The 24632-nt window shown below is 36.8% G+C and overlaps 3 protein-coding genes across 5 annotated transcripts; all 3 read right to left on the bottom strand.

Moving 5' to 3' along the window:
• Positions 1–4379: 4379 nt before the first annotated feature.
• Positions 4380–9544, bottom strand: LOC129364967 (solute carrier family 22 member 13-like). Its single transcript, XM_055037925.1, has 10 exons — positions 9118–9544; positions 8068–8171; positions 7072–7220; positions 6750–6921; positions 6527–6647; positions 6335–6429; positions 6043–6257; positions 5849–5957; positions 4651–4845; positions 4380–4553 (listed from the first exon to the last, which is right to left on the bottom strand). Exons 1-10 carry the CDS (start codon positions 9511–9513, stop codon positions 4490–4492), a joined length of 1620 nt encoding a protein of 539 aa, XP_054893900.1. The 5' UTR covers positions 9514–9544; the 3' UTR covers positions 4380–4489.
• A 2008-nt stretch (positions 9545–11552) lies between these two features.
• Positions 11553–15909, bottom strand: LOC129364929 (solute carrier family 22 member 13-like). Its single transcript, XM_055037880.1, has 9 exons — positions 15665–15909; positions 14514–14659; positions 14144–14315; positions 13954–14074; positions 13393–13487; positions 13089–13303; positions 12888–12996; positions 11774–11968; positions 11553–11682 (listed from the first exon to the last, which is right to left on the bottom strand). Exons 1-9 carry the CDS (start codon positions 15907–15909, stop codon positions 11619–11621), a joined length of 1362 nt encoding a protein of 453 aa, XP_054893855.1. The 3' UTR covers positions 11553–11618.
• Positions 15910–18063: 2154 nt separating this feature from the next.
• On the bottom strand, positions 18064–24284 carry LOC129364992 (solute carrier family 22 member 13-like). Of its 3 annotated transcripts, XM_055037959.1 has the most exons (10): positions 23801–24284; positions 22459–22562; positions 22207–22361; positions 21434–21605; positions 20713–20833; positions 20542–20636; positions 20253–20467; positions 20003–20111; positions 19694–19888; positions 18068–19610 (listed from the first exon to the last, which is right to left on the bottom strand). In XM_055037959.1, the coding sequence occupies exons 1-10, from the start codon at positions 24173–24175 to the stop codon at positions 19535–19537; spliced, it is 1617 nt and encodes a 538-aa protein (XP_054893934.1). In that variant the 5' UTR covers positions 24176–24284; the 3' UTR covers positions 18068–19534. The 3 variants fall into 3 exon arrangements, with proteins under 3 accessions (XP_054893933.1, XP_054893934.1, XP_054893935.1); XM_055037958.1 differs by having other exon boundaries at positions 18064–19610; positions 20003–20467; XM_055037960.1 differs by lacking the exon at positions 18068–19610 and having other exon boundaries at positions 19783–19884.
• Between the last annotated feature and the right edge of the window lie 348 nt (positions 24285–24632).

Here is a 24632-nt window from a genome sequence, read left to right on the forward strand (position 1 = left end):
GATCTGCTGCACTCATAGTGCAGATCCCTGAGATCTGCTGCACTTCAGAATGCAGATCCCTCCCTGAGAACTGCTGCACTCCAGAGTGCAGATCCCTCCCTGAGATCTGCTGCACTCCAGAGTGCAGATCCCTCCCTGAGATCTGCTGCACTCCAGAGTGCAGATCCCTGAGATCTGCTGCACTCCAAAGTGCAGATCCTTGAGATCTGCTGCACTTCAAAATGCAGATCCTTGAGATCTGCTGCACTCCAGAGTGCAGATCCCTGAGATCTGCTGCACTCCAAATGCAGATCCCTGAGATCTGCTGCACTTCAAAATGCAGATCCTTGAGATCTGCTGCACTCCAAAGTGCAGATCCCTGAGATCATCTGCACGCTCACGATGGAGATCTGCACTCCATAGTTTTGCAAGGATGCCTGCAGAACTTCCTTGGTGGTCAGCATACGAAAGGCCATGACCTTAAAGAACACATTCAGGCCCCTGATGTAATGAGTAACGAGGGGGGCGCTGATGCACTCACAGTTACTGGAAGACACCAATTAGCCTGGTCACTTTTGTCCCCGAAGGTAGGAAAAACTGGAGCACCCAGAGAAAACCTTTGCATTTAATTTAAAGAGTGTGTCCATTTAAAGGACACACTCCTTTAAATGGTGTGCGTCCATTTATCCATTATCCATCTTCTGCTTCTCCATCTGCTTCGGATTCCCTCTCCTCAGCCACTTTGTCATGGAGTTCACAGATCAGCTGAGCAACAGTCCTTCGATTGTGTCCTGGATCTTGTCATCTGGTGAGCCCGTGTGAAGAGGGAATCGCGTCTCCTCTTTGGCTATGTCTGCCTGGGCTCCATGAGTTAAAGCTGTTATGGTCACAAACGCACCTCGTGATATGTTGTTGCCTTTAACCTTTAAAAAGGTAACTTTATTGTTCTCTGTGAGAATGGTAGGTTACCCACTGTCTTTTCTCCGCTCAGTTTCCCTGAGAAAATGCTTCCTGCCTGCTTGTCTAAATGATGGCGTTTCAGGCTTGCTTTCGCGAGGGGTCGTTGGCTTAAACTGCTTTAACTTTTCTTGTGTTAAAAGATTGCCTTCTTTAAAATCTGGCATTAACTTGCCTTCACCCAGAAGCAAAGTTCTTTGATAACGAACTGACTTTGTTTTGGGTAGCTGGAGAGTTGATTCATCAATGGGTGGTAGAAATTTGACTTGTTTATTGTGGGTTTGTGTTTCAACTTTGCTGTCATTTTTAGGTGCTTTCCCAGCAATATCATCTTTCACCTTAGCCCCTTTGCGCTTTTTGTTTTCCTTCAAATTCTCATTATTCATTTTCTCATTGAGGTACATTTTTTTCACCTTATTTACTTCTTCGGTGACTTCCTTAATGTACTCTTGATCCCTCTCCCTGTTCTCCCTTAGTACCTCTATCTCACAATTTAAGGATTTGATTTCTTTCTGCAGCTCTTTCCAGTCAGGTTGTGTGTGGTCAAAACTTTTTTTCGCAGCCGCGGCCTCGAGCTGTCGCTGTCGTTGTAAGGCTAAGACCTTGGCGCGCATCTCAGCCTTCTCCTTTGCAAGTTGCCTCACCTGGCGTTCTTTTCTCAACAGACGTTTTACTAATGTCCTGGCTTTCAGTTTTTCCTGAAGTAATACACCTTCACATAACTTGAGCCTTGCTATTGACTCCTGCTTAGTTTTATCAATGCATTCCTCCGTTGGAGTTTTTGAAAATTTCTTCAACATATTTTTATATTCCTGCTCTGTCTTATCAAACTGCTTTTCCATAACGTCGATCTTGTTCTCCAAACGTCTGGACTTGGCTTTTTCTCTCACAAGCTCATTGTTCTTCAAGCCAATATCGTCAACCTTTCGAGATATCTCAAACTCCAGTCTCTTCACTTCATTTTGATGCTTTTCAATTTTTGCTTTGTCTGCTTCACTTTGAGACACTACGAGGTCTTTTTGTACCAAAATCTTCTCAACCTGCAGTTTTGATTCCCTCTCAAGGATTTTTAAAGAGGTTTGAAGCACTTTTAGTTCACTTTTGTAGTGTTTTACCTCAAACAACAACTGATTCCTGTGGGAACTCCGGTCCTCTATCTCTTGTTTTAACATTGGGATTTGCTGATATTCCAGGCAATAATTTTGATGGCGACACCATTTTAGCTCTGTGACATTTGAATCCATTTTCTCCTTTAGATAGTCAATTTCTTCACGAGCTTTTTCCAACTCTTTCTCCAGTATGGTCTCCCTACCCAGAGTTGCAGCTCTTTCTCTAAACCTTTGTAACCAATCCAGAACCAAGACAACCAACTCATCTCTCGTCATTAGTTTGATTTGGGATTTTGTTAAAAAATCTGTTTTAACTGGCGACATTTTGACTGTTCAACCGATGTATCAGAAAAGCTAAGAAAAAATGCAATATGGAAAAATCAATGTCCGTGCTCCTGCTTGAGGTTAACAAGTTTGATTCAGACGCAGAATATTCAAGGCATCTGTCCCTAATGACATCATAAGGGACAGATGCCACTTTGACATCATCGGATTCCATCGGTGGAATAATTGCATTATTCCACCGATTGCTGTGGTGGAATAGGGTTGCTATGTTGCCAGACAATAGCAAAGCCAGCTCACTTTTCACCATATTCCCGGGTGACTTACTGTGGAAACGATTATGGGTCTTATTCTGGCGCCTTCCGCAAGTAGCGGCATTTTACTGTAATTTGTAGTGTTGTTTTTGCTAATCTATATTCATAATAGAAGTTAGATCTCTTTTCGGTTATTGTACAGTGTTTAGTAAAACTTGTTCAGTACAGAGGATTGTTTGTGAGTTTAGTCAAAGGGAGCGACGGGAACACAGCATTAAGTTTTGTAACAGAATGACGGTGAATTAGCAGCTTGTTTCTCTGAAGAACTGATTTTACCAAAGAAGAGAAAAGCAGAGAAGCTGGTCAGAGTTCTGAGCTGCAGTTTTGTGCCAACAGTGTGAAACAGCAGAAATGCATATTAGCTTTGATGTGAATTAGATTTTTCATTTGGATTTAAAACGCAATAAAGTTCATGATCTGAGTCTATCATGATGTTTGAGCCAGCAATACACTTCTGTAAGACAAAATAAAATATCTGTGTTTATTTAGTCCGTCACAACCAGAGACACGAGGTTCTCTGCTGCCGAGTGTCACCGCAAATCAGCAGCCGATAACTTATGTCCCAAATTAAGGAAAGCAGTGCCTAAAAATTGGTACACTCCTATTCTTAATTTATATAGCTATTTTCATCTTGTGTTGTACAATTTAGTATTTATTTTTCATTTAAAAAACTGTAAATGAAATGATTTAGCTTTACCAATTTTGATTATTTTTTTCTTGAACGTTGCTGAATTGTTGCAACTTCCCATTCAAATGCTCGTTGATAATGCTATTCATTCAGTCAGGACTTTATGCCGACATTATCCACATGCATTGCAGGTAGATTGTAGTAAAACAATGATTAATGCCCGGTTTTAAAATGACCGAAGTGGACTTGAAGCCATTATTTTGTGCCCGTTGTTCTCAATGTAATTTTAAACATTAAAACGATATACTAATTAAGCAATGAAGTTTAAACACACAAATGGTAAAGACAAAAAATAGGGGTTGGCGGATGTTGATCTGCCAACCCCTATTCAGGGTTGCAAGATAAGTATCAGCATGGATCCTCTGGTCTAATTCCTTTTCTGGTTTGGAAGAGTAGGAGTCGAAAAAGTAGTTGCCAATTCCAAGTTCTTATCTTTGTTCTGGGTTGCTAAATAGGAAGGGCTGTATATTTATCGATTACCTTGGAAGGTATCATTTTTTCGTCGGCAAGTATCAATTCTTCATAAGCTTACATCATCTTTTAAACATGTCTGGTTAGGAGCAAGACTTTGCCTCCGTGTCTCACTTTCAAACTTTGCTTTAAGTGCGCATTATAAACTACACACCAGTTTTTAAATTGTGTTAATAAGCCAAGTAAAACTGGAGTTATACTAAAATAAGTAAGCCATATTTTTCTGAATGTCAGAGAAATGTCAAAAACTGTCTTTTCCGGTTATGTGAAAGGGAATGAACTTCCAAACATAAACGAAACGCGGTTTATCTATTTAATGAGATGATGTTGTATTGTCACAACTCTGCAGATTCCATTTTTGGATGCCATCAAAGAAAACTAAGTTGAAATCTTTGTGTTGCTTGTGAAAATGTAAACCTATGTGCAAGTATTTAATCACAAATGACCAAGTGTGTTTTTTAATCTATATTTTCTGTTTTCATTTTTTGGTGAGCTTGATTTAGACATGCACCCTAGTTCACAGAAAAATTCCTTAAAGAAACTTGTGGAGGTGAGGCTGCACTGTGAAGACCTCAGAGGTTTGTTAGAGCACTTTATTGAACAATCACAAAGGCAAAGAAACTGTAGACAGTGGAGGAACTTAAAGCTTGGTTATGCTGGCATAAGACAACCAAGATAAACATTACAATTTATGAACTCTTGACAGTGTCTTCAGTGCAACGTTTGTCTTCCAGTGGTCCATTTATTCTATCTCTACAACAAAACAGGAAAGGAACACATGCCATAAAGTTAGTCTTTAATGTATCAATTGCATTACTTATAAAGATTTTCGTTGTTGTATCCAGCTTACCCGATCACAGTGACCTCCTGAAATTCAACATTGAGTGTTTCAGGCAGTAGCAAGCAGAAGCCGCCAGCAGCCACTGGGATGATGCCGTACACTACCATGGGAACACTGTAATGGTAGACCTCCAAGAGCCTGACCAGTGGAGAGAGTATGCCAGCAACACGAGCGCACATGGCGTTGAAGCCGACACCACTATGTCTACAAAAAAGAACAAGTGGACCAAATCAAAGCCGTTTACAGCAACTGTAAGTCTGCTTTATTAAGGTCCACATATTGGAAGATGTTCAGAATAATTGTCCTTTGGAACATTTGCATAAAATAATTCTACTAATATTTAGGTAGTCAAGACAACTTCTAATACCATTCTTGCTTTATTGACTTTTCGAATGAGTCACTGTTTAACTGGTTGAGTTCTTTTAAGGTCACAGCACCCTGGCACAGCTGTTTAAATATTTATGACTGAAAACCTTTAATCGATGTTATCAAAGCCGTAGATAACAAAGCATAAAAAGTGTTCTCCTTTGTATAACTTTCTGCAAACTTTCACTGTACTTTGCATTATGGTGAAAGATCGGACCCGACTTGACTTGATAAAGGATTCTTATTTTGAAAGCATACATTTCATTCTTCCAATGTTGCCTGGTTTCCTTCAGAGAACATGTGACTTTTACTATTGCACCCATATTTGCAGGATGAAAGAAATTATTTTGGATTTAGTTTGTGGCGATGCACTCCTAATAACTGTTTTACGCACTGTCTGTTTCCTGACATTCCAAAAGGTGTCAAACAAACACTGGGAAGTCATGACCACCTCCAATGATCTTCGTTATTTATTTTCTACTATTTGAGAAACAATCAAGAAAACTCTTTTTTATCAAAACGTTTGCATGCATGTACAGTTGTGGGGTTGTGCCGTTAGTTTACTACATATGTGCTTCAAACTGAAAATAGCTAACATTCAAAATTATGCAATTATAGCTAAAAACAACAAAAAAAAACACAAATTTAATAATATGGTAGAGCAAGAGGACCAGAAATCTTTCTTTTTTAATTGCCATTTCTCAAACTATATTACAGAACAAATACATTTTGAGTACTAGAGAGACATTGCTGGAGTAGTAGCTTACGTTTTTTTTAGCAGCTAACCTCTAGGAGGAGGTTATTATAGATTGTGAAGCAAAGGCAGAAGAAAGAAAGTTACCTTAAATCTGTAGGGTATAATTCAGCTGTATAGACATGGGCTGTGCTGCAGGCAGCTGTAGCAGCAAACTTTCCCACCATTGCTATGACAGTCACCATCACTGGAAGATCTGATTGGTACAAAACATGGAGATGCAAAACTGTTTTACACCTGATAGCAACAAAGTACTACATATGACATGACTTTAAATTTACCTTTTGGGATAGCAATGGCCACCAAACAAGAAACCCCACCAAAGATCAGGAAACCTGCTTCACATATTCTCCTCCCAAAGCGCTGAATCAGAGTCAAGCCGGCCATGTTGGCAGGAATTTCAATGAAACCAAAGATGAGCTGCGTGAGGTAGATGTTTAGGCCGAAACTTCCAATATTTAGGCTTAGTCCATAAAACAGAAAAGTTGCTGCAAACCTGGAATTAGATACATTTAGTTTCCTTGTCTATTTGGTAGCAATTACAGATGTGAACCATTTTTAAATAGAGCACACCAGTTAAAGGCCATGATTACAGTATTCTTTCTCAAGTAGGCTACTCGGAAAATGTCCACCATGTTCTTTCTGTTTGGAGAAGGCTCCACGTTGATCTAAAAAAAAATTAGAAAAGAGTTGGTGGAAATTGTTCGCATCAATCCAAAGACTTTCTAAATCTGGTTTTGTTAAAGTTTAATTGTGGATGAAGACCTTATCAAGCAGATCCGCTGTCACATTTCTCTTGTTGGCTTTGGCGGCCCGTTGGAGCTCCTTCAGAGCCTCCTCCTTCTTGCCTTGAGACACGAGCCATCGGGCTGACTCTGGAAGACAACTGGGAGAAAAAAAATGTGTTCAGTTTGAACCCTAAATTTCCTTGAATAAAATTTTATGATGTAAAATTACTTGCTTCAAGAATAATATACCATCTACTCACCATAACATGGTCACCAGTACAATGGCAAGAGGGCTAAAGAGCAGCAGCTGCATGTTCCTCCAGTTTGTTGTCAAATAAGCAATCCCAGACAAAATTATCTGTCCGATTGAAAAGAAGCTCATGATGGACATTGTGCAGAGAGCCGATTTTGAAGGATCTGTCCATTCCACCACTGAAAAGTAGTAAAATAGACTTGATATTACAGTTTGAAAAGTTTGATACTTTAAAAAAAAAAAAAAAGCTTGCCAATCTTACTGCTTCTGATATTAGGACACAGAACAATGATATTGAACATAAAGGAGAAGCAAAACAATGAACCCACCCATCACAAATGTGTTCATGATAACAACACCAGTTCCACATAAAAATTTGAAAGTCATGTAAACGTAGATGTTTGGTGAGAAAGCTGTGCAAACGCTGAACAACAGCAGGACGAAAACTGAAAGAAGGATCCCAAATCTTCTGCCAAACCTAAAGAGAGGAACAGTAAATTTTAACACTTTCTAAATGAGCTAGGTTGTGCTCTACATTTTATTATGACAAATGCAATACATCTATATTTTTTTGGATGTTTCACAGAACTCTGGAGGTTTGTTGCAGATTTGTGAAGTAGAAAAATTGAAGACTACTTCTTCAAATTTTGTTCAGATCTTTTAAGATAAAGAGCAGACTAGAATCAAAAGCACATTCAGTTCATAAAACAATAAACTGAGAGATAGGCAAACTGTAATTCGATACGGATTCAAGTCCACATCTAAAATCAAGACATAATCTTGACCATTTAAAATAAAAGAAAACTGAGGTAACACCTGAAGGTATTGTTACATGTGATTTCTGAAATGCAGAAATTAACACTGTTGAAGAAACTGTCCAGAGAAATAGTCTGAAAGAAAAGTATTCAGTGTAAGTCAAACAAATTTAAGTTTTTGTTTTTTCTTCAGATGGCAATCTGGCTTTAACAATAACAAATGCAGCATAGCTTCGACGGACATGGACTTGACGTGGTCTTCAGGATGAATTGCAATTGTGTTCTTATTAAATACTCTTTTAACAGCTTTGGTCCACTTATCTAGTCTGAGATTAGTTCTGATGTTCAGAGACTTGTTTTTCTCAGGTAAAATTGTGTCTGCTGATCACAACTCTGTAGCAACAACCTGTTCATTTTTAGCTTGTGTACATCAATCACTAACTGGAGTTCAGAATCCTGTTTGAGAATTTTAAAGAATGCAACATAATTTGACTTGGATTTGGAATAATCTCAAATTTGTAAAGCCTGCTCTGGCAACAGCTCTGCTGATGCTTAAAGGAAAAGTAGTACCTGTCAGAAATTGTCCCAAAAATCAGCGAACCGACCAGAACTCCAGCCATGTAGATGGACTGTGATGCCTCAATTAAACCACTTTTGTCACAAACCAGATTAAACTGCAAAAAGGAGCAATAGTTACAGAGACAGGGCAGAAAATATAAAGATCGACAAGGAAAACCTTCAAAGTATGCAAGAGAAACACAGATATACTGTTGATGGCAGAAATGTGAATAAAACATGAAAAGAACCCCACATAATTATTGCCTTTAACTTACATTTTTGTCTCACTATATCTTCAGTAATTAAGGACTCCTCCCTATGTGTATCTGCACAATCTAGCTCTTTCAAGTATCTCTTTTCTTCAGTGAGGAGGGGGCTTTTGACTGCAAACTAGGACTTGTAGGGTCCAAACTTTTTGGCCCACGAGCCAAAATTGTCAGGTTGAATATACTCATGAGACACCTGCGTACAAAAAATCAAAAGATGCCATATTTCGTTGTCTGATTTTTGTAGAAAAAAAAGGTGAATAAAGCAAGTTTGAAAATCATCTGGTCTAAGCACTAAAAAGGTTTAAGTGCATGATTTTCAAACCTCTTCAGAAGTCCGTAAAGTTGTTTTTCCAGATTTGCTGATCCAAATATGGGGATATAGTTTCCTGCTCACCTTCAAAAAATAAAATGAAAAAAAGATTCCTTTCTGCTTGTGCTGTTGAGTCAAGTTTTTACTCAAGTGTGGCTCCTTTTTACTTGAAAGAAGCCACACAAAATTCCCCAATGGATAGCAAATGAACCTCAAGCCTTACATTGGGCATGCCTGTTGAGTACAATGATACGCTTTTTTTTTTTCAGCTTTTGCCAGCTTTTGTCATTTACCAAACAAGTTCCAAAACCAAAATAAGTAAATCTCTTAGATCTAACCTTTGAAAATCCCACCTGATGTAATAAAAAACATTTTTATTCTAGCTTTGGTTAAGAAAAACACACAACTTTTGTGTCTTTTTAAACTATGAATTTAAATAATTGGCTTCAGCTGCACATTATTATGTTTGTTTTTATTTTTTACCTCTGTCACAATGTTGGAAACACCAGGTTGGACCTCATAGTCCCAGCCACTGATGCATCCTGTTGTCTCGTTAAGACCATACTTTTCAATTGTTTCCAAATCCAGATTCACAGGTGTGAACATTTTACAAATTTCAAATCTTCCATTCTCATCCGCGGGGATGGTAAGATTTCTCTGCCTCTCTTTGGTTAGGTTTGGTCCACGCTCCAAAATCCAGTCAGTGTTACAGTGATGTGGGAAACTCATCCCAGTAAACACCTGGCTTGTCACATCGAAAGCGGGGAAAATGCTGGGTATGCACAGCGCAATAAGTAAGCTTTTCTGAAATAAACCAAACTCCCCGATCTCCTTCAGGACCTCTCCAAAGCTGCTCATCTTGGCATGTGGCTCATCCATTAGCAGTTTGAGGATCTGAAGGAGGAGTAGAGACTCTAAAGCCACTTTTAAGCACACTTAATAATTAGCCAAGCATAGCTAAGCCAAAGGAAAGCAATAGTATGTCCTCAGTTCTTCTTACTTTATGACTGTTCAAGGAACAGTCATAAAGTACTGTTAATAGCCAAACTATTGATAACACAAATGATAAAGAAATAACTCTTCTATAAACAATGCAAGTTAAGAGTTCAAACAAAATGGAGTTAAACCAACTAAATAACAAGAAAGAGTAAAAATATCTTTAAAGCTGTAATAACCACACCAGTCTAACTGCTACCATGAAATACAAACCAAATATTAGCTTAGAATTTCAAATCAGCCTATTGTCAAAATCAAGAAAGGCACATAACCATTTAGTCATTTGTTATCACGATTGCAGGAACAAGTCGCAAAAAAACCCCCAAAACAAACATTGTCCTCTATCTCACATCAGACTAAAATAAAGGGAATGTTTTAGGTTGAAGAAAACACCCTCAATATTTAAATGAGGTCAATGAAGATCATCAAGTTTCACCACCCAAATGTGTTCTTACTCTCACAGGTGCAACAATACAGAGCAGATCAAAAGAAACAGCAGAATCAATACATGTGTTGAAACGCAGTTGATACCAGAGGAGAGTCCACATTTCTGCAATCTGAGAAAGCATTAAAAAGTTTAAACTTGAAAAAAAGGCAAAAAAAACTTCTCTTGTAATGAAACACTAAAAGCAGTTTCAGCTTTAAAAGAATTCACTCTCACTCTCCCTTCACCGGTTATGGAGAAACCCCTGAAAGTTAACCATGGACCTGCGAAAACATCGACAACTCTGGAATGACACTTCATTGTCCTGCCGATAGCTATCATTCTTTCAAGCAGATCGAAAGTGGTGACAAAATGATTTATGGTAACCCCTAACGAAAAGAATGTGCAACATCATTTGAAAAAACAACAAGTGGGCAGAAGATTAAGAAATGTCTTAAGTCTTCTTAGTCTGGTCTAACTTTCTAACTTCCTTTGATCAGCAGTAATCCTTCTCACATCAAACATTATTACTATTACCATTAATAATTTCACAAATGACCAACATTCAACTCTTCTATGATAGAATAATTGACTTAAAGTCCAGTCTGTCTCAGGATATATGCTTTTACCTTCCAGATTCTTAAGTAAAAGCATTTGTGAGCCCTTGTGGCTCAACTATAGTTGTCCAAGTTTTTATTTCTGTCATTAAACAGGAAAGAAAAGGTGTAAATAATAGATTCTCTTCTGCATATTCAGTGCAGCACACATAACCAACCGTTCCATTCCTTAATTTTTTAATTAAAGCTGAAAAAAGAATCCTTCATATAGTTAATGTTCTGAACAGTGACGAGACATTGACTATACAATGCACATTGATTATAAGGTGCAACAGTGGAGTATCTAGTTAGGACACCCACTATGTGCATCATCTATGTATCAGAGAAGAATATATTTAGTACAGGGAATAGAACTATAGTTTTATAAATGATTATGTTTGACATCATTCTAAAGTAAATTAGGCTTCAGGAAGTGATTCTTTTAGTTATCGATTAATCTTTTGATAGATTAATCTGACAAAAAATGGCACATTTACAGGCTTAAACTGTACTTCTGCAATTAGTGTGAGAGGATCTTGTCTAGAACTCAAACTATAGACATAACAGATTTTAAATATAGCTGAATTTAAACTTCTGCTTAAACTTTAGACAGCACAGAAAACACACAAAGGTTATTATTTATTGATGATATATCAAAATGAAAAAAAAAAAACGGGGACTGCGATAGTAAGAAATTTTGAAAGTCTTGAGAAACGTAGCTTTGGTTTCCTAAGTTTATTAAATGTACAAATGTGGAAATGTTAGGATTTTTGTGACCCAAATTAAAATCAAATAAACTTAGAAACTGTAAAACACATTTTTAAAAGATACATGTAAAGCTGTCTAAAATGCTGTGCAATCACATTCAACATATTTAAACAGTTCCTCCTAAAATGTTTTTTGAATTAGATCTGTTACAAATGTTAATAAATGATTAAGAAATGCAACAATGTCGTTTATATTCAAATTTATAGTTTCTCCTCCATTCCATCATCGCAGCATTGGCTCCCCTCTGGTGCATTTGTGGATTTTCTATTTCAAAAACATAACAAGCAACACACATATTAATTACGGTGTAATGCAGTGAAAGTAATACATGTTGCTTTCACTGACTTCATCTTACTTCAGTTCAATGTGGTCTTGGAGTTCAACATTGAGGGTTTCAGGGAGCAACAGGCTTAAACAACCAGCAGCCATTGGGATGATGCCATAAACCACCATGGGAATGCTGTAGTGGTAGGCTTGCAAGAACCTGACCAGTGGAGAGAGGATGCCCGCCACTCGAGCACACATAGAGTTAACACCCATACCGCTGTGTCTGCAAGATAGCACAGCCATATTTTAACTACTGTCGCATTTAAAATATGTCTATATAGACATATTTTGTATGGGAAATTCATTAATGAATTGAGCACTAATACCAAACGACATGTGGCTCTACACAACCAAATATGTAAGAATATATAAAGTAAAATGTGATGTTCACAGTCATTTAATTCTTTAACTAGCTCTTATTTTCAGCCCCCTATACAGAATTGGATTATATTTTCAACACCAAAACTTTAACAATCACATTTTTCTTATTTTACATTTGTACATTACAATATAATATTTTGAAAGAAGCTTGGTGACTTTAGCAGGTTATCACAGAGGATATGAGATTTCTTCCAGGCCTCATCCCAGAGCGATTCTTGTGGAATCGCTCTGGGATGAAAATAAGGAACAAATGTACCACTAGGTGGCGGTAATGTTACTTCTCTAGAAAATGAAAGAAGATGCTATTTAAAATAAGTTAAGTGACAAGTTAATATGATTTGGACAGTGTTGTCTGCATTCTTTGGTACATGCATAGTGAGAGTTTGCAATGTGTATTTGAAAGTTTGTTTTTTTTGTGTTTGGAATGACTTAATGTTGGCTGGCATTTAAAAATACTAATATTTCTATCTGAACAAATAATGTTACATTTGGGCTGCATTGCACAAATACACATTAAGACATGTTTCAAATTAAAGCACTTCATTATTTACTAACAGAATTTCTCTCTGTTATAACATTACGAACATACTAATTAGTTAGTTGTACGTATAATGTTGAATACTAAAAACATAAGTGAAAAAAGTTGTCTCAGCTTTGTTTTTTAATCTTTATTTCAATGCATTTTTTAGCTAAATCAGTTTTTTCCCCCTTCTTTTCTAGACCTCACAGTTGGGTTTTTTTTAAGGAATAAGCAGTAATACCTTATGTCAGTAGGATATAATTCAGCTGTATAGACATAGACTTTAGTGAAGGCAGCAGTAGCAGAAAATTTTCCCACCATAGCAATGACTGTCACAGCCTCAGGTAGGGCTGGTGGGTACAAAACAAATGTGATTAGCAAATAAAAAAATTTAACAAAAAGGTGTAAAATACCACAAACAAGAAACGGTTAATACAATTACCTCTTGGGACAGCAGTGGCAACCAAACAAGAGACTCCTCCAAGGAAAAGAAAGCCTGCCTGACATATTCTCCTCCCAAAACTCTGAATCATAGTCAAACAAGCCATGTTGGCAGGAATTTCAACAGCGCCAAAGATGAGCTGGGTGAGGTAGATGTTTAGGCCGAAACTCTCTATATTTAGGCCCAGTCCATAAAACAGGAAGCTGGCTGCAAACCTGAAATCAGATGCACCATTAGCTTGACTACTGTGATATATCTGCACGTGGTAACTTTTTAAAGGAAATGGATTCTTAAGAAGACAAACCAGTTAAAGCTCATTATTAGGGTGCATTTCCTCAAATCTGATTTGTGGAAGATGTCCGTCATGTTCTTTCTGTCCGGAGTAGATTCCAAATTTATCTAAAATGTTGAAAATGAACTTTAGGAAAATTTCCACAAAAATACAGTTATAGACATTTTTGTGTTTATGGGTTTATTTAGACAGTGCATCATCCTAACTGACTTTCATCCAATTTAAGGAAATTTCAGTGGCATTTTATTTTAGATGATAAATATTTGTATTTAGGATCTATGTATTAATTGTGATAGGATACCTTCGTCATGTAAAACACAACTTTTGTATAACTAATGCCTTGCAATGTGTCTCAGAATGTCTCTTATGTCAATCAAGTAACTTAGTTGTTACAATTCACATCAAGAAATTAAGCCTACTTGGCTGTATTTTGTGATGTCACAGAAAAACCTCATATTTAAAGATGCATGTGAAAACATAAAGCTGTAAATTCAAAACCATCCAAGTAAATATATTAGCATCAGGTCTGAGGAAGACATTCGAGGTTTTTGAAGTTTACATGTGGATGAAAACCTTTTCCAGTAGGTGACCTGGTACTCTTCGTTTGTTCATCTTAGCTGCCCGGTGGAGCTCCTTCTCAGCCTCCTCCTTTCTGTCCTGCGTCATCAGCCATCGAGATGATTCTGGGAGAAGCCTGTTGAAACAAGACTAAAGACTGCTCAAGCAATGTTTTAGTTTGTAATGTAATTTCTCTGCTACTAACCAGAAGAAGGTCATCAGTATTATGACAAGAGGGCTGAAAAGCACGAGTTGCAAGATCCTCCAGTTCCTAATCAAATATGCAATACCAGACAGAAGCATCTGTCCAATTGAAAAGAAACTGATGATGGACATTGTGCAAAGAGCAGACTTTGAAACGTCAGTCCACTCCACCGCTGAAAACCAGAGTAGAAGAAAAGTCACTTATGGTCATAATTATGTGACACTGGTGAAAAGTAAGAGCTTAAAAAGTTTGTCATGTGAAAACTGTCCCTTTGTACTGTACTTAGACCTAAATGCATAAGATTTGTATTAGACAGGGTTCAAGCAAAACAAAACAAAACAAAACAATAAAACGTTGACCTATCCATAACACGTGTTCATAATAATGACGCTACCTGAAGACCCACATAAAAATTTAAAGATTATGTAAACGTAGATGTTTGGTGAGAAAGCCGTGATCACACCAAACAACAGTAGAAGGAGAATTGAAAGCAGGATCACAAATCTTCTACCAAACCTGGAAAAGAAAACAGCTTTATTAGAAAATAAAATTGAAACAGAATGGAAAGAAATCACACAAAATTCTTCTTTTTTTTTTAATCATAAAACTGAACACGACTCTTTAAAATTAACATTAAGTTACAGATAGCCTTCGGGCATATCAGCTGATCTGAAGTGCTTTGCATATTACATTCTCAGTGCTTATTTCACAAATTAAAATCTTTAATAGTGCAAGAGTAAGGATTCCTGCCTCCATTTTGTCTTGTAAATAACAATTTCCGTATTTCGATATAAATATCCAATGCATTCTCATAAATATCTATGATATTTTGAGATTAGAGTTGCTATAGGATGGTAGAAGGCCACTTTACTCATGTGTGCAATCAGACAGTCATTGGCTGCAGCCTCCAGGACCAACAAACAAGTCTTTACAGCTTCTTTAGTTCAACTCTACCGGTATTATACTGATGATGATCACTAAGGATGACAACTTTAAAGACCTGGCCTTCCTCAAATTCACAGTTGAACGCTTTTCCAATCAGATTTCTTTCATTGCCTATTAAAAAATTCTGAATATTTAAGGCCGAAACATTCACCTTTGGCTTTATTTTCCACAAACTACAAAAAACAAGACAATGCTGTCAAATTGGCTTCTCCTGAGGCTGTGACACAAAGAGCTATTTCACATTTTATTGTTTATTTTGATTTGTTATCAGAACAAACATTACATTATGCCCATCAAATACCAGACCTGATTGCCTACCATTAAGTCACTGTTCTTCAAATTTTCTGAATATTTTTGCAAATATTCATAAAAGTGCATATTTCTTTTGCATCTCAACAGCAGCCCATAAACATCTAAGAAGGTGTAGGTTTGGAAATGTAGAAATTATTTCTCTCTTAATTTTGAAAACCCCAAATGGTTTGAAATTCAAGTTGTGCCATGGAAAATCAAAAGAATAAGTAATTTAGATATAAATTAAGAAAAAAAATGCCTCTTTTGGGGGTGAACATGATACACTTTTCAAATCCCCCATCTTTATCCACCGGGATGGTGAGGTTTCTTTGTCTCTCTTTTGTCAGGTTTGGACCTCTCTCCAAGATCCAGTCAGTGTTGCAGTAGTGAGAGAAACTCAGCCCCACAAACACCTGACTGCTGACATCGAAAGCCGGGAAAATGCTGGGTATGCATAAAGCAACAAGTAAGCTTTTCTGAAACAAGCCAAACTCCCCGACCTCCTTCAAGACGTCTCCGAAGCTGCTCATCTTGGCATGTGGTACGTTTAACAGAGGCTTCTCATAGACGTACACAGTAGAAACAGGTTTAATATTTAACTAACCACAAATAAGATAGTCCTTGTAACTGCATTTGTGACTCTATTGAGGGGAACATTTATTACGACAGCAATAAAATGTCATTGAGTGGGAAACAACACAGATAGTGGCCCAAAAGATAAAAACCGTGTTACCATAAAGCTGTGTTATAAGTGAAAACAACTGAGTTAATTAATTCGTTTTACAAGCATACAATAAGATGATAAAAAAATATTATTTATAATATTCAGTTGAATATTTACTAACTGCAAATATTCATGTTTACAGACAGCTGTAAATATGAATATTTCCATTGCAACATAGAAGTTCAAATTTTGTTTCATCATTGGTTGGGCCTACAAGGAAAAGCAGATGTTGTTATTTCACTCCTTAAATATATTGCCATCAGATATTCATACAAATTATGGGTTTCTTCTAAACACTTGGTATTCTGACATTTTTATCACCGTTATCCAAACAATGACATCAAAAGTAATAATTTGTGCAAACTATTAGGTGAACATTATTTATGACTAATCATTATTTAAATCTCTTATTCATCATTTCTACTATGTTGTTCACACACACAGATGGCTTAATTGTCATTCATAATGAAACCAATAACTAGTTTAAACTAGTTTATTTGTATTCCTTCAAATCCAAATAATGTATAGCCACAAGACCTTTTTTCAATGCAAGTACAATAAAAACTGATTTACAAATTATGCACAGAGAGAATTTATGTTGTAGCTTTTTTAATAGTAAATAGTTAGCACTTGTGCCTTGGAAAAACAAACGGGATATATTTTCCAATTCAATGACCACAGCAGGTAGAGTCAGCTTCAAAAATTTAAATGAACTTTACACAGAAGAGAAAACTAACTCATCCGTAAATCTATACACCGCCTACAGCGGAGTGTTTTTTTTTTCTACTGACAATCATTAATAAACCTTTTGTTTTTAGTTAATTATTATGTCTCAAAACAAGCAGAAATTTTACTTTTAAGATTTTACTAGAAACTATTGCATTCATATCAGTATCCCAGGGTGGGTTTAAGTATCAGGTATATGTGAGTTCAGGTGAAATCTGAATCACAGTGAAGTAATTATCCATTACTATTGATTATGCTCAGGTTTGTTCTTCAAACGTCATTGTATCTTGCAGCAGATTTGTTTTTCTGTCATCTGCTATATGTAGCACTTTCACTCTGGTGGTTCACAATTTCTGAAAATCTTTCCATGGCACACCTCCAGTGTAAAGACTAAACTTGAGCAATAACTCTTCCCTTTATAGAACATAAGATAAGGAGCAAGGCAAGATGAAAGTCACAATGTTTATGAGCTTTTTAAATGAGGTTAAAGGTGTGTAATATGTTCTAAAACAACCATTGTAGAGATACAAATTGCAGATGACCAAGATGAGAAGATTATCATCATAAATAAAAATCCACAACAAATGAAAGACAGCTCATTACTTTGTTTGCTTAGTTCTCTAATTAACTGATAAAGCAGGAACAAAAATCAGAAGAATGGACTTTGTGAAGTTTTAAACAGTGGGCTTTAACTGGATCTGATTTTACCCAATAGCTACTGTTTGTCTGTGACGTATGCAATGCGCCAACACGACCGTGAAAAACGTTCCGCTATAAAATTGTGTGCTTCTCTAACATTCAGCCTGGCCACCTCCTCTGTTATTAATGGAGCCAAATGGAAACTTAGGCTTTTGCTAAATAAATCCTTTGAGGAGTACGACATCTATGTGAGCATTGAAATGTCTTAAACAATACTCTTACTCCAACTTAATTTATTTCAAAGCCCACTATTTACATGAGCAACATGGACTGAATAGGTTCTTTCTCTTTGTCTGCTGCCACTGCCAGTTTTGCTCTGCCATACAGTACGTCAGTATTGCAAAGAGCTGCAATAATTAGACAATTATAGTAATAACGCATACATTTGAATTTTCAAAAGTCACCCTGTTTTCTTAACTCAGTTCACTTAGTGACAAATTATACAAAGACCAACCTTTTAAGCCTTTCAAGCCGATCCAAGGCTGATTTTCAACTTGTAGTTAATGAAAACAAGACTTAGTTTCTTAAATGATCAGAGCATTATCAGACCAGTTAACATTTTAAAGACAGAAATGTGTGCTCAATGAAAAGCATGTTTTTAAAGTGACAAACAAGCTTAATAAACAAGCATCATTTAATCTGTTAATAATACATGTATAATACTGTGCCGCCAACTCTCTGTGCCAGTAATAAAAGTTTAATTTAGCAGAAAATTAGCTAGGAAGCATGAAGATTCTCTTGTCATTAAGAAACAGCAACTAAGACATTTCTTTGCCAAAACAGCAGACACAGCCAGAAACAATCATGTTGCTGAATTATGGAACTTGACTTTAATTGACTCATAAGTTCTTCTAAGCTTTTATAGTTGAGTTGTTGGAATTGGGTCATTTATTCTGCATGTGTTTGGTTTACTAATGGATGTGCAGATTAAACCTGTAATTTATTTTAAATTTTCTTTGCCATAACATGTGAACTTCATTGCCGACCCTTTAGTGAAGTTCATATGGTTCAATCACAGGAGGGTTTGTGGACTTGTCAACTGATGCAAGTAAAGCTTGAGCATTATTAATATTTTTGTTCACGATTTCCACAAAGAATGCTTTCATTGCATGTTTTCTAATTTTATTTCTGTGGTCAGAGTCACTAAAAGGAACCATCAGCCAGTATGAGTGTCAGGGAGGTTGTACCAGTGTTTTTTTTTTTTGTTTTGTTTTTTTTGTTTTTTTATATTGATAATACAATTACGGGTGAAAAAAATACATTTGCCTTTTGGTTGTTTTTGACTGTATACAGTGGCAATCTTGCAAATCCACCTTTCATTATAAGATCAATATAAGTTATTATAAAACAGGTCTCTTCTGAATAATAGTTCAATTCAGTGATGCAAATAAATAAACAGCACACAATGATTGCATTCAATCACATGTCCACATATAATTACATTGATATCTTATTCTCTCATGGAATCAACTTGGAAAAACCTATTCAAATAGAAAAATTAACTATTCAAATGGTACTGTTAGTATTTAGGGCTTTCAGATATCAGTTATATGTGTCATAATCAATCATAATATCTCACAATGACAGTTTTCTTCTTGTAACAATAAACAACTAAATGGTTAGTGAAAAAATAATTGGTCCATCTCTTCTCAATGGTTTGCAATACATATATATATTCTAATAAGGAAGCACATATGTAGACCTGTTTAGGATGTAAATATATCACAGTCAGACAGAATCTGTTTTATTGTCACTGCTTTTCTGTTATGATACACATGACTGTTAAAGACGCATATTAACATTTACATATCATTAAAAAGAAAAGGGGAAAAAAGTACTAAAAGTACTTTAATTTATTTGTGACCCATTATCTTTGGACTGTCAAAAAATTTTCAATTGTAACAACTAATAAAATGTGACACGTAATTCAAATGGTGAACTCTACAGTTAACTCAATAAAAAAATAACTATAATATCAGTCATAATGTCAGTATCCTCCGAAACAATCACAATTTTGTGCTCTTTTCTTCTTTATTATCTTGAGCACAGGATCCTTTCTCTGTGATTTCATCAGAAGATTTTCTGAAATTATAAACAGAACTGAGTGGTTAGCTATCAACATAAGCCAACTGGTAGGAGGGGGTGAGGGGAACATGCAAACTCACTTGTTTTCAGCAAGGTCCTGCAGCTCGGCGTTGCGAGTTTCAGGTAGCAGCACACAGAGAACTCCAGCCACGATGGGGACAATGCCATAAATCAACATGGGGATGGTATAATGGTAAACATCCAAGAGACGGATCAGTGGAGCAAGGATTCCTGCCACTCGAGCACACATGGAGTTCAGACCCACGCCGTTCTGCCTGGCAGGACAGAAGATCAAGCCGTCAGCTGTCTCATCACTTCAATAAAGCAACTCTTCTCCCAAATGACAAAGAGGGATTCTTAATTTTGCCTTCAGGTCATGACTTCCTTACCTCAGAATAGTGGGGTATAGCTCTGCTGTATAAACGTAAACTGTAGCAAAACTGGCAGTGGCAGCAAATTTGCCCAGAACGGCTATTACTGTGATCACAACGGGAAGATCTGATGAGGAAACAAATTGCTTTTCTGTAATGAGGGCTGGACTTTTTATAACCACAACCATTAGATAACCTAGTAGCAAAAAAATGAAGGATAATTGTGTTTTTTTTTTTAAATAGAACATTTCAAAGCCAAGGTTGTTACCTTTTGGTATAACAAGGATGCCAAGGCAAGCAGCACCTCCGAACAACAGGACTCCTCCTTGGCAAATTTTCCTTCCAAAATATTGTAACAGTGGCAAAATACCTACACGAGCAGGAACCTCCACTATGCCAAAGATGAACTGTGTGAGGTAAATATCCAGACCAAAGTTGCCAACATTGAGACTTAGCCCATAGTACATCAGACTTGTCGCAAACCTGTAAAGTCATGACAAAGACATTAAGTGACCCCCATAAAGTTAAAGCTACTGAAGTGCCAACTGGATACTTACCAGACGGTGCTCATTATGAGAGCCCGTTTTCTCAAATCTGATAACCTGAAGATGTCCAGCATGGTTCCCTTTTTGTTCGCACCCATGCCATCCAGCTGAAAAATTGTGGGTGTGATTAATGAGCTCGTGTTTGGTTTTTGGTAGAGGTCAGTGTGTTTTGGTGGGACTCACTTTCTCTAGCAGCTCCTCTGGCACTTTCCTCTTGTTCACTTTAGCGGCTCTCCGTACTTCCGTTACGGCCTCCTCCTTCCTGCCCTGTGTAATGAGCCAGCGAGCTGACTCTGGAAGAATCCTGCTTGACAAATAAGTCTGGATCACAAACTGTGCTGTTTGTTTTTGTTATTTTTTTTGTTTTCAGCTGCATGACATGTTGAAAGCCACAACATATTTCTATTAGTCACAAAAAATTTGTTTGTGGTTTTGAAATATATTGTTCACAGGCATGGTAGTTTTCAGTTTTAAGGTTGCAGTGATATCCTCACAATATTGAGATCACAGGGAATCTATTGATACTAAGTATGCCATGGTTTATAACTGGGAAAGGATTGAAGTGATGATGCACTTCGAACCAACTGCTAAGAAACAAGAATTGTATCCATTTCTTTCTCTCTTTTTTTGGTTGTTTCATTCTCTTGAGGAAAGAAATTTGCCTGCCTCCATCTCCTCTGCCTGCCTTATGTAAAAGACAAACATGGTGTGGAAACTAAAGAAGTTCAGTTTTACTGGTAGCACCGTTTTAAAGTTGAAGTCGAGAAGCTGTTTCAAATTAAATAATTTGGTCAAGTTGTTTTAAATTATTTTATGGGATTTTATGATGTCATAAAATCCCTTTATTTTTTACTCAAGTTAATACTGTGAAAATCATACATATGGCAGTTATACCAATACTAACCAGTAGAAGATTAGCAGTACTAAAATAAGAGGGCTGAAGAGCACCATCTGCAGGATCCTCCAGTTGCGGATGAAAAAAGCAACTCCAGAAAGTATCATCAGTCCCAGAGGAAAAAATGCATGGCAGATGATGGTACAGAGAGCAAACTTTGAAGAATCACTCCATTCTCCGCCTTTAAAGGAACATAACAAGTGTGAAATCAATTATCTATGTGCCGTAATTTTCAGACTACAAGCTGCTGCTTTTTCACACGCTTTGAACACTGTGATGTGACTAATATAAGGCTTTTTTCCAGGTTTTCAAAAGGTTGGACTGCTGCCTGATGAAGAGGACAGCACAAGCTTAAGAGAGTAACAAAGTGACATTGAGAGCAACAAAGCAAGAGAGACTGAGGGAGTGTGTGTGAGGCTGTTCAATTCTGATACTGAAGAAGACTACTTCGGTAGTGTCAGTGTGCAGGAGGAAGATGTGATCAGTGGCTTTTTCTGGTCAGCTCCTGAAGTTTCTTTTTTTTTTTTAAGCAGCTGTGTTATATGTACCGTTATAGAAAAAGCATGAAGGGTATGTAAAAAAAAAATCTTTCTTTGGAAATATCTCATTGACATCTGCAGCTTAGACATATGTAGCCTATATAAGTGCACTTTTTTGCCTCCTAACGTTAGTTGGTGAGGCTTGCATTTAGGTTTGCTCAGTAGTCTGAAAATTATAATATTGATTGTTATAGTTCATACATTCGAAATAAAGTTGCCATTAAATTCAGCTGTGAAACCTACCAATGACAAAGGCATTTGCAACAATTCCAGATGTTGAAATGCCACAAACAAATTTGAGAGCAATGTAAACGTAGATGTTGGGTGAGAAACTCAGTCCTACTCCAAACACAAATAAGATGAGGAGCGACAGCAGGACCACAAAACGTCGGCCGAACCTGCAGAAAGAAAGACTGGAATGTTACACGAGTCCCTAAATGTTCATTTGTTAGTTAACGGTTTCCTAGCTAATGGTTGGACACAAATGGTCATCACCTGTCAGCCATCTGTCCCAGAACAAAGGCTCCAACCAGAAGACCGGCCATGTAAATAGACTGAGATGCCTCAATGAAACTGCTTCTGTCGCACACAAGGTTAAACTGACAACATTGAAGAGACAACAAGAAAAATCGAGTTATACTTAATTTCTCTAAGCCTTTTATTCTTTTGCTTCAGCTACTTTGATACATCCTACTTTCTGGATGTATTAATTTGTTATAAATATGGTTACACGACACTTTTCAAAAAATATTTTACATCTTGAAACAATAAGAAAAGTGAAAGAAGTTTTCCTGATCAGAAGAAATAAAAACTAAACTTTTCAGCCTTCATGTAAAAAGCTATGTGTGGAGGAAAACCAAAACTAAATCCCTGGAATCAAACATGGTGTTGGCAGAATCATACTGTGAGGACTTTTATTTCTCCGCCGGGGACAAGAAAGCTAAATACCAGGCAATTCTGAACGACAACACATTAAGAGGCTGTAAATGAAAATACTAATCACAAAATATTATTAAGAATATGAAACAACTGTGAGCAGAAAAGTAAACACTTTGCATTTTAAATATTCCGTAATTAAAAGTTGGTAGCATCAGCCCTGACCTCTACTGCCCTGATTGGCTAGGTGGACATAGACAATGGGTGACAAAATATAACCTGAACATATTGTCTGAAGCCTGCCTCCTCCATTATGACAGGTTGTAAAACATTTTGTTTAACATTATTTACTTTTCTTTTATTCAATCTTATGATGCTATGTCCACTGTTTTCATCATGTTGCTGCATGTCTCTTTGATGTCTTTAAGCACACCTCATATCATGTGTTTTTTCCCCTTTTATCCCATTAATCTCAAGTGTCTAGAGCTTAAATGAATGAGATGGATGGAATCTCCAGTCTCTAGACTCTGAGCTTCCCTTTAGTGTTTAACGTCTTTTTGACTCTCGAATCTGTTCAAAAGTTTTTACATGTATTCTATCATTTTCTTAATTAATTAATTATATATATTTTATGCCTTTAAGTATCTTCAATTGTGTATTGTTGTTTTTGAAAGTGTCATTTATAGATCTAGCACTCACCAGTCTGTAAAAATTGTAGTAATCAATGTGTTATTATATTTTTAGCCATTTGTTCTGTATGTTCTGTTTTACTATTGAGGCAGATTTAAAAAAAAGTCAACTAACTTTAAAGTACTTTATGTCATGATTTTGCACTTTCAGCAGATCAGTGTTCCAAGGTCAACACTTATTTAGCGTCAGTCAATCATTCAGTGACAATTATGTGGTATATTGCAGACTAACAAAAGTTAACTCTATGCAGAGCCGCTCAAGATTTTCTTACCTCTGTCACAATGCTGGAGGCATGGTTGGGCATTTCAAAATCTGATCCATTTATGCATCTCGTTGTTTCGTTAAGTCCGTACCTTTCAATGGTTTCCAGGTCCAAACTTACAGGTGTGAACATTTTGCAGCTGTCAAACTTTCCCTCACTGTTAGTGGGTATGGTGAGGTTTCTTTGTCTTTCATCAGTCAGGTTGGGTCCCTGCTCCAAGATCCAGTTGGTGTTGCACTGGTGTGGGAAGTTCATACCTGTAAACACCTGGCCGATCACATCGAACGCCAGAAATATGCTGGGGATGCATAATGCAGCCACCAGACGTTTCTGAAAGAAGCCAAATTCCCCGATCTCCTTCAAGATTTGCCCAAAGTTGCTCATAATGATGTCCTAAAGTCCTCAGCAAGTAATGAAGACAAGGGACAGTTTTGGTTTCAAGAGAAACCAAAACTCTTGAAACCAAAGAGCAGCACAGTATTAATACTGTAGAAGAGAAGGAGTCTCATCCTTTAAGTTAATGTTTAAACAAGCAATCAGTGCTTTTATGACCTGTCAAATTACTAACAGACCAGGAAGCAACATTGTCAGATATGAGCTGTCAGGGTTTCTCCTCTGATTAACAGCACACCGGTTGGTAATAACAGTCTCTAAAGAAAAAAAACTGAAAATATTCTTCATTCCATCCATGTAAATCTAAACTTAACATTGTGGCAAAAAACTTTACATCAGGGCAGCAGTTATACTTTTAAGCTTGAATGAGCGCTATAAAATTAGCAACTGTTTGAGTACAGACATGTGGGCTCTAATATATAATGCTCTTCTCTGGGTTTCATATTCT

The sequence above is a fragment of the Poeciliopsis prolifica genome, unplaced genomic scaffold (assembly GCF_027474105.1).
Source record: "Poeciliopsis prolifica strain line A6 unplaced genomic scaffold, Auburn_PproV2 SCAFFOLD012, whole genome shotgun sequence".
NCBI lineage: Eukaryota > Metazoa > Chordata > Actinopteri > Cyprinodontiformes > Poeciliidae > Poeciliopsis > Poeciliopsis prolifica.

Coding starts and splice junctions, on each gene's coding strand:
- LOC129364967 (XM_055037925.1), bottom strand. CDS start 9,513: ATGGATGAGCCACATGCCAAGATGAGCAGCTTTGGAGAGGTCCTGAAG. Junction 6,648..6,749: donor GTACTGGTGACCATGTTATG/GTGAGTAGATGG, acceptor TTTTTCTCCCAG/TTGTCTTCCAGAGTCAGCCC. Junction 6,258..6,334: donor GTAATCATGGCCTTTAACTG/GTGTGCTCTATT, acceptor ATCTAATTCCAG/GTTTGCAGCAACTTTTCTGT.
- LOC129364929 (XM_055037880.1), bottom strand. CDS start 15,909: ATGAGCAGCTTCGGAGACGTCTTGAAGGAGGTCGGGGAGTTTGGCTTG. Junction 14,316..14,513: donor CGTCATTATTATGAACACGT/GTTATGGATAGG, acceptor TCTGGTTTTCAG/CGGTGGAGTGGACTGACGTT. Junction 11,683..11,773: donor CAAGACCACATTGAACTGAA/GTAAGATGAAGT, acceptor TTTTTGAAATAG/AAAATCCACAAATGCACCAG.
- LOC129364992 (XM_055037958.1), bottom strand. CDS start 24,175: ATGAGCAACTTTGGGCAAATCTTGAAGGAGATCGGGGAATTTGGCTTC. Junction 19,889..20,002: donor CTATACCCCACTATTCTGAG/GTAAGGAAGTCA, acceptor CTGTCCTGCCAG/GCAGAACGGCGTGGGTCTGA. Junction 19,611..19,693: donor CAGGACCTTGCTGAAAACAA/GTGAGTTTGCAT, acceptor TTATAATTTCAG/AAAATCTTCTGATGAAATCA.